The following is a 10,183-nucleotide window of genomic DNA, read 5'->3' on the forward strand; positions in this document are numbered from 1 at the left end:
GAAAAGCAGTTGACAAGAGGAAAAATAAAAGTCTATGAAAAAAAATATACATTTGATACCAAACTGTAGATCAAACTGTCATTTAATACAGGACAAGATTGAACACAAAAGATATGTTGGCATATATCTATGAGATAGCAACCCAGTTACACTTAAGGCATAATGACATCCAGTGGTCAACGTACGGTATCAACAATAGGCACGTATCTATGACAGCTATAAAGCTCTTAAATCGGGCGTCTAAATGTTTAAAGGTGTAAAAGGATTGAACACATTCTATATAGCATCTGCTAATATTACCAGAGTATTTTATTTTATATGACAAAAACATTAAGGTACAACAAATGATGCCACTAATGAGCATCCTGAGCTGGGACAGGCACATGAAAATGTACAAAGATAAACTAACTTTTTATGTAATAAACTATTCCGTACTTAACTCTATTGTACTGGAATACTATATAACAAAAACAAACAATAAAACATCGCATCAATGAAATAAAGAACTAAACCTGTTGAGATGAAATCATACAGTCCTACACTCTAATATGAACGGTCGTTTTTATATAATGTTTATTTATATATGCGTTCGAGCTTGTTATTGTATGTTTCTTTTGTACGACCAGTTTCTCTTTTTTAAAAGATTATTATTATTACCGTTGATTGTGTTTACAAATAAAGAATGTCTTCAATTCTGTTCTAAACTTCACATCGAAATAACTATATATGAAAGGATTCACTATATGGTTGAGGAAAACGAAGCGTGCAAGATATATCCAAGCAATTGTTTCGCCCTCTGTTAAAGTAATAAAATTAAAATCACCAATTGCATAGGAAAGTATTAAAATAATCAAAGATGGAATATATGATAAAATATAGGCGAGAATTATGACAAAAAACATGATGGTTATTCTTCTTTTTACGGAGTCATTTCTCGTTTTCGAACTGCCATCATGTTTGATTTCATTATCCGTAGCCACTATTTCTTCAGATTTGACGGCATTATTGATAGAATTATCCTTGACTACATCATTATGAGATGGCTCTTTATTAGAAAACATGTTTGCAAATTCCTTGTTTCTACACTTCTCATTATGCTTAGAGTCATATTCCGTCTTCTCAATTCCGCTTTGCTGTGTTGGTTCCGATACTGAAAGATGTAAATCGGAATCTATTAAACTTGCATTTGTTGGTTGAGATGCCGATTCAGTATTAGATGGCGTATTTCCATCTTGAATCTTGTAAAATACACTTTTCACCGTCTTTCCAGATAAAGACATGTGAATTCTTCTTAGAACTGGAATGTAGAGTGCTGCGGTAATAATGATATTGGCCACGATGATCAAACCGAGAAAACCAAAGAAAGCTGTAATTTTTACGGATGTGTCTACTGCAGAAAATTTACAAATCGTTGTTTGAACTGTGTGATTCAAGAAATTTTCATCGGTTGTTTTAATCCCTGATATTCCTAAAAGGGGTACTGAATAAACTAACGAAAATAAACAAGCAGCTGCAAACGATATCTTTTTCCATAATAATGTCATCTTTGGCCCAAAAGGTTTGCATACTAAAAGATATCTTTGAACACAAATAACCAATAGAATATGCGCTGAAAATCCTGGAACAAACACTTGCAAGAATGTCAAAATTCGACACACTATGTCATTTGGATAATTGTAGAAGAAGGTGTTGTCCATTATATAGAACGAGGAACTTGTTAAGCATGCAACTAAATCCACAATGGCCAAAAGTGGGATGAAGTAACGCTCACCTCTCTCCTTAATTCTAATAAAGTAGAAAAATATTACTGTACAGTTTCCAACGATACCTATAATTGCTCCAATTACGATTAAAATTGTACTGCTAAGAGAAATGCCATGATATCTGTTCCGAAGGACTTCGCCATAATCAGTATAATTATCTGTCATGCTGAGGTTGATCAGTCGTTTGTATCCTTAAATGTAAACATGAACATGTATGCGTACTTAATATATACGTCAGTGTTATAAGACTTCCTCTTCCCGCTTGATTGATTTTGACACTGCGTCAAATATTTACGTTTCTTTAATGATTCGATTTTTCGTTTTCAATTATCATGTTCGTCTCCCAAAACGTGATTTAAATTAGACTTGAATTTATTTGGATATACAAGACAGGTAGTATGTTTATAAAGATAAGTTCAATGTCGTCTTTTAAATTAAGAAAGTATATATATACTGGGGTAATATATATATTTCTTTGATGTACATATGATCTTAAAACTTTCTAAGATTTTCAAATAAATTCTGATGTCTTTCATTTAAAATAGTTTTGCAAATATATAACATGGGTAAAAATCAAAATAACACCATATAAATTTGTTTCGACTGAAGCACTTTTCTGGGTTTATCTTATATATCCATGTACGCTCAAAACTTAAAATTTGAAAGACAAGGTTGTATAAAAATATCTGAAAACGTGATTAGATGTATGCCCCCCTAACAAAAATAACTAAATTTCTGTGCAGGAGGAATTTGGAACTTAATTTTTTAATAAACTAAATGTTACAAGTTTTACTCCAACAATTTAATCCCACTCTGGGTATCTGTAGTATTGCATGTATACTGGATATGTAGAGTATGTTACAGCAGACTGAATGATTATATTATATACGTAAAATATAGCACAATCTGCCTTTGGAGGTACATAAACTTTTTTTCATTTTCATTGTTATATCACAATTCGATATGTAATATATTCAACTGTGTCATCAATGAACGATTTAGAAGGTAGTAAATTCAGGATTGATATTTTTTATGCAATGTGGGGTTTTTCATCAATCTTCAATATTATGTCTAAAGTGTAGTAAATTTTTCTTTCTCGTATATACTTTTGAGCATGCATGGTGTTATCTACCATAATCGACCTATCATTTTTTGCCCATGATGCTATACTCTCAATTCTCAGAAATACTCTCAAATCGAAAGGATTGCAACCTTTTCTGCAGAGATTCAGTAAATATATCTATACATTGTTTTAAATTTAAAAAATATAGAATCAAATGGCATGTAAATAATAGTACTATCATACAACCATGCTTTTTTTCGACCGAAGTGAGTAAGTCCTATGATATTGACATCTTATTTTCCTCCGAATTGCTGTATGGCATAGCCATATCATTTAATATTGATTCGTCTTTTTATATTTTGTTTGAACGAAGCAAAAAACATATAGCCTTCAACGTGGATGTGAATAAAAGGACGCGTGGATTAATGGCAATCAAAAGAAAATAAAAAAAGCTATATCTAAATTCGCCAAAATAATTGACAATTTAACAAAAGCTCGCATTGAACTTTTCAACCAACAAAGCTATCCATGCAAAAGAACAATTATGTACAGTGAACTGCAACACATATCAAAAATATAAAGCACGTATAAAACACAAATTAGTACAGTTAAAAGGACACAGAAACATTTGAGTACACAACGCATAAGAAGTAAAGCACATATAAATGCATATTATGCATATGCATCGTTTTCATTTAAACAATAGACATGTGGCAATACAATACGAAATGCTATAAATCACTCGACTTAAACCTATTTGATATAATTGTTGCCTTTTTTATCACACGGTATCTAAACATTAATTCCTATGATGTTCGAACAAAAATGAAGTTAATTTAAATGCAAGGGGTAAGTGTAAGGTATCAAATAATAACTAATTAATCACGTTACGAAAAATATACTAACAGATATTTACAGGTCTACATTCGGTCTTATTTAGTAAAAGTTTTTGAAAAAGACGAAATTATACAACTTTCCAAGTTTGAGTAAGATTTTACCGTGTTTGAATAGAATTAATTATGAAATTCCATGAGAATTTATCTGGCAATATTATTACCACTGAAGCAGATAGGTGATCAGCATTAAAGAAAACATGATTGATGGATTGCTGCTTGCTGACTATCCTGTGGCAATTATAACATGAAATGAAAAGAATGATATTTGAAGGTTATGCTTAGTTTCAATTGCAATAGGTTTAATATTTAAAAGTAGCTTTTTTTTATTTCGTGCATTCTTTGATAAGGCATTATTTAGTGTACTGTTATTTCAAAAATTATTACGAGGTATTTTAATAATGTCAATATTGCAACTGGGTGAGTATTGCAATAATAAGATATAGCAATAAAACCAGGTTTAACCCACCTTTTTCTGCGGAAATTGCCTGTACCAAGTCAGGAATATGGCAATTGTTTTTCATTTGTTCTGTTGATTGAAAGCATTTGATTATGTCAGTTTTTATGGACTTCTCCTTTTTGAATATTTTTCTGATGAATGAATGAATGAATGAATGTATGCAGCTTTTTTTTTGAAATCGCAATGCTTAATCGCGAATTTTGGTTGGTCATATTAATTTCTCTTTTATAAACGCTCGCAACAATTGCTGAATTACAGTAATTTACATGTTCGTGCATTTATTGTCTTTGAAACCAGTATTATAAACACTGATAAAGATAACCGGGTTTTCTTTCTGAGTGTAAACATGAACATAATAATTCCGAATGTATAGAATATTGCATTAATGAAACGAATGAAAAGGGACACCCTGTCAGTATTTGCCTCGTCTAAATGTGAGGATTTTTTGAAATTATTATTATTATTTGTGTTTTCGTTTTTGTTTTCTTTTTGCGTTTTCTTGTTGTTTTCTGCCATTTTTTTTAAATTTTATTAAGAGAATATGACGTTGATGACAGGTCTTTGGTAGTTTCTGTTGAATTTATTCACAACTTTATAGAGCTGGGAAGTTTTACACCTCAGCTTTTTTTTCAAAGACATCAGTAATTTGTTGAAAATATTGAAGAAAAAAAAATTTTGTCATTTTGGTTGAAGTCTCCAACATCCTTTTTTTTTTCTCAATTATCGATATGAGAATTAAGTTTTTGAAGAAAAAAACATTAGATGAAAACCAGTAAAAGAACATGGAGCACTGAAATGTGTCTTCAATCAGGTGTTCAACACTCATATGTATGCACCGACTAACTCTTGATCTATTGTAACCGTATTTGTGATGTATCCAACCAAGACCTAGGTATTGTTTTAACTAAATGCACAATTGTTATGATTATAAAAGATCTTATATATGTTATTTCTGCAATGTATGGCTGGATTATAATTAATGGTTCCACTAGAGGAGATGAAAATGTCCAGACTTTAACGGCCCTAGCCTCTTTTTCTACGACTGATTCAATGGTGTGCTCATTTTGCCTTTTGAAATTCACAAGATAATGTAGACGTGTATGATATACTTCAGGTATATATATAAGGGAAGTCAACGAGTTCTCGAGTATTCGAGTATCGCTCGATAGTACCGAGTATCGAATACCAAATCGAAACTCGACTAATCGGTTTCCTGTTAGAATATTGTTGTCTTTTTTATATAAAATTGATCTTCTTGAGAACCTCTTTCGGAAAATTAAATAGACATCACTGATTAATCATAGTAGTAAATAATATACATTTTGTTTCGAATTCTTGTGCTAAATTGTCATTTAAAATGCTAATAAAACCTCATGTGCATTTGCAATACCTGAAATGGGAATAAAAAAAGGTTTCAAACTGCCTAAGAATATGTCAATTTTCACTTGTGAGCTTATAGCAATATTTCTGTCTCTTATATGGTTAGAAGAATTCAAACCAAATAATGTTATTGTGTTTGTCGACTCTTTATCAGCTCTACAAGCCTTAAAGAGTAATTTATTTAAGGTAAAAAATTATTTATTGTACGATATTATATTTTTATACAACCAGTTAGTCAAACTAGGTAGCAACATAATATTTGAGTGGATCCCAAGCCACGTCGGAATTTTAGGAAATGAAATTGCAGACCAGACTGCCAAAGTGGCTCTTAATAAAGGTACAATAGATTGTCATATTCCCCTATATAAGGAAGACATCAAATGTTTAACAAAAAACATTTTAAAACAAATTTGGCAAAAACAGTGGTCAGACAACCCAAAGGGAAGATTACTACACTCCTTCCAAAATAATGTATCTTTTAAGATTACTATTCCACAAATGAATAGAGAAAATGAACGAATAATATTCAGATTAAAATCTGGCTCTATAAATGTCAATAAATATCTTCACAAAATAGGGAAAAGCCCGAGTGAAATTTGTGAAAACTGCAAAGTCACAGACGATGTTGTACACTTTCTATTAGTCTGCTCAAAATATGATGTGCAACGAAAACAGATGTTTGATACGCTTAAAAAAAATGGAGTCATAGATCTCTCATTGAAACACCTTCTATCCGGATACACACACACTTTTAGTCCCGTGCATAACTATCTACGGGAAACTAATATACTTATAAGAAAATAGGAAGACTCTCAACTATAAGTGTCATTTAGTTTTAGTTTAGATATTATAAAATAAATAATTATGTATTTGGAACCAGTGTATATGAACTATTTCTCAGATGGTCCCTCAAGTTAAATTATTTCATCAAGTTATACAACCAGCAAGATTAAAAATAAAAGAAAAACTCACCCGAATATAAAATCATTTCCTTTTTTAATATCCATAGAATAATGATAAGTAAGTCACAAGTGCAATGCACACTTCACCTTTGTGTCAGTCCATTGAGCGTAATCAAACAGACTTTTTTCTACCTGTGTCATACATCAGTAAATCAATCACCTTTCAAACACCAGTACTAATTGACCATGAAATGCACGCAATTAATTTTAACAAGTATCAACATTCAATTTAAACACTCTGATCTATTGAAGATTAGTACACTAGAAAAGTTAACATTATATATTAAGGGAAAATACAACATCACCTTAAGATTCTCTATAATGGACAATTAGAAATTAAGAAATAAAAACAACAAACACAACACACTGTGCTCATATATTTAACAATAGAAACATTTGCTACAGGCTTCTTTTTTTTATGAAAGTGCCACTAACATTTATCTTAATGTTAAAAGATCAAAGGAAAAGCAAGAACAAAGGAAAATACAATTTGTCTTTTCAGATCTTCACAAACTGACAATTATAGTCATATTATTAGAAAATAAGAAAAACAAACAAACACAATCATTAAGCTCATATATTTTTTAGAATAGAAACAAGTGCTAAATCCTTTTCTATGACAACAAAATGAAAAAAACTAAAATTTGTACTAGAGGATGCATATGTCAGTTAGACAAACACACACAGATTATTGTATATATATATATGCACATCCCAGCACTTCTGTTTCGCTGACATTCTCTGTACTTACAACAAATTCAAACAATTGCATTGTTTTAATAATATACTGGTATTATTTTTTTCATATTTTTCTATTTTTACTCCATTTATATATTACATATATATATATATATATATCTAAATAGGCGATTAAGGGTGTAGGTAGGGGTGATTTCTCATTCAATGACAGAAGTGTTTTTTTTTTTCTCGTCAGGGAAGGAGGAATCACTAAATACCAGTATGTCTTTGGAAATTTATTTGGAAAAATTAACGCAACTTGCCGTTATGGAAAAGGAAAAACTACAATCAATCCTTACTTAAGGATTCTTTATTTGCTACATCAATCGTGGGAGACGTCCTTACATTGGTAGCATTTAACTAGCACATGTCTTGTTTTATGTTTCTAAATATACTTTTTTTTATAAGCATATCACAGACGACACAAAGGTGAACAACTAGATGAAATTTCTAAACAATTTTATGATACCTATCAATTAATAATGTACATTTCATTAGGAAGTATAATTTGCTTTTTTTTCTCTCTCATTTTCCTATTACATGTACCTTCTGTTATATGTTGTTTTTTTTTCTCTCTCTACATATAAATACTTTATTGTAACACAGTCAACCATATTGTCAAAGTTTTATATAAATCTCGCCAAAACGTAATACTAAAAATGAATTCAGGAATGAAAGCATATATACATAATATTTATGTTATATGAATTTAAGGCGCAATTACTACATAAGTAAGCCGCCTACCAAAACCAATAACAACAACAACAATTTAGAATGCCTCCGAAAATACGTTGGCTATACCAAAGCTAACACTTTAAACTACACATGTCTCAGCCATTCCGTCAAGTCGGTACCATCAGAGCAAATATTTTCGTCTGCAAGACTGTAATTTACAAAGTAACCGACTGTCCCAAATAATTGTTGACAAAGAAAATGTTTCCAAATAAAATAAATTCGTTGTATCCTCTGGTGACCCTCAGTGAATAGTCAAACTTCTAATCCTTACGAATTTGTTACATAAAATGTGCTTTCTTAATGATTACCAAATACTATTGTTTGATATGGTTTTTTATTGGTATAATTTTTAAATAGGTTTTCATTAAATTACATTGATTAGATTGTAGTTTTTAACTTAATTAGTACTTGTAGGTAATGACCTATTAATTACGGTGTGTAATTCCTTGTCCCAGATACTTATGTAGATGGTTATTCGTCCGTTGAACAACAAACCACAGAATGTAAAGTACGTTTTTTTGTGTTTCCGTGTTGTAGATATATTCCCGATCGAGTACTCGAATATCGCTCGATAAAACCAACTAGTACTCGATTAGTAATTGTTCACCGAGTTTAAATCCCTAATATAAATATAACGCTTTTCAGCAAAGGCGCATGGGTGCATGAGTCCCTCTTTTAAAATTAGTAATGTCTATTTAATATTTCAACTTATTTATCCTTATCTAATACATCCTTGCTTTTTCTCCATAACATCTTACAATAACAAAGTGTGTACATGCTATTCAAGTGGTAAAGATATTGTTCGCTCTCGTTACTAGACATTGTGTTTCTGTTTCATGGCGTTCATTTTGTTGTCACCATAAAACCAACATTGTTTAAAAAGATGCGACAACGGGTGAACTAAACTTCAAGATAATTTTTTTAAAAATGCAATCTTTGATGAAATCACTTCAAATGATCCTTTTTTGGAGCAACAAGGGAAACGCTGTCATGGCCTTTACATGGTACGAAAATTAGAACAGCAATATGGAGATATTAAGCATTTGCATGACAAATATCACGTCAGGAATAGTATCTATTATCATATGACAACAAAACGTTTCTTTTCTCATTGGCTAAAAGCATAGGGAATCGTCATTGATAAAACATTATATTAACCGAGGGAAAAACTATGAGAGGTTAACATAAGATTTGGAACAGCTAACGTGTACCTAAATTTAGTTATTCCAAGGTAACGTCAATAACGTAGGTAAATGACATTATGTACATTCTCGTTTTTCTTCTTTTTGTTTTCGGTGTAATTATTTTTTATGTGTTAGTAAATTTTATTGAAAATTTCAACTTATAACAGTGAGCAACTGCAAAATCAGATAAGATAAGTAAAAAAACAAGAAGCAGTTAACTATCTTGACAAAATACTAGCAAATTGGAGAAGGATAAAAAAAAAGTCATATGATAAAACAATTGTTGACTTTTGATATCAGTTGATACAATGATTTATCATCCCCAGAGATACGACATTCACCCTCGGCCGTTGGTCTCGGTGAATATCATATCTCTGAGGTTGATAAATTATTGTATCAACTTCATCAAAAGTCAATAATTGTATAGTGTTCAATTTTGAGCATCCAACTTATCATATATTGGTAAAGCAATATTTGGTACTGACGGGATGGGTAAAAACTATTCAAATTGCCTGGTGTTCCAATATAATTGTTTAGTTAATTTAAAACGTTTCGGAAAAAGAGATCGGCTTAAACAATCTGCCAATGCATTTTAAATCAAATAATAATGAAATCGATTGATTAACGCACATATCAAGAGAAACCGAGTCTATTTCTGATTTTCCCCGATTACAGTCGAGTTATACTCGGTACGGTTAAAAACAAAACCTTATATATTCCAAATATTTCGTGTTCGTAGTGTTAGCCAATAGTTTTTTATGTTGTTATTTGCTTAACGTACAAAATAAAGATATCAAGCATATACGGGACAAGAACAAATAAAACAATAAATCAATTATGTAGGTTTTTCATAATGGGATCCACGGGGATTAAAGTCGTATATTTGGAAGACTGATATTTGAAAAGGGGATATGATGGGTAGAGACGGAGATTTTCATATGCCTTATATAACCTACAGATCCCCAATGAGTTATTGGACGGACTTTTTGACGTAACAATAGCAAA

General features: G+C 30.9%; 1 protein-coding gene across 1 annotated transcript; it reads right to left on the reverse strand.

The window, feature by feature from the left end:
• Positions 1–396: 396 nt before the first annotated feature.
• LOC127715568 (uncharacterized) lies at positions 397–2,052 on the reverse strand. The gene has a single exon (XM_052221656.1). It carries the CDS (start codon positions 1,926–1,928, stop codon positions 654–656), a length of 1,275 nt encoding a protein of 424 aa, XP_052077616.1. The 5' UTR covers positions 1,929–2,052; the 3' UTR covers positions 397–653.
• Positions 2,053–10,183: the final 8,131 nt, after the last annotated feature.

The sequence above is a fragment of the Mytilus californianus genome, unplaced genomic scaffold (assembly GCF_021869535.1).
Source record: "Mytilus californianus isolate M0D057914Y unplaced genomic scaffold, xbMytCali1.0.p SCAF_9, whole genome shotgun sequence".
Taxonomy (NCBI): domain Eukaryota; kingdom Metazoa; phylum Mollusca; class Bivalvia; order Mytilida; family Mytilidae; genus Mytilus; species Mytilus californianus.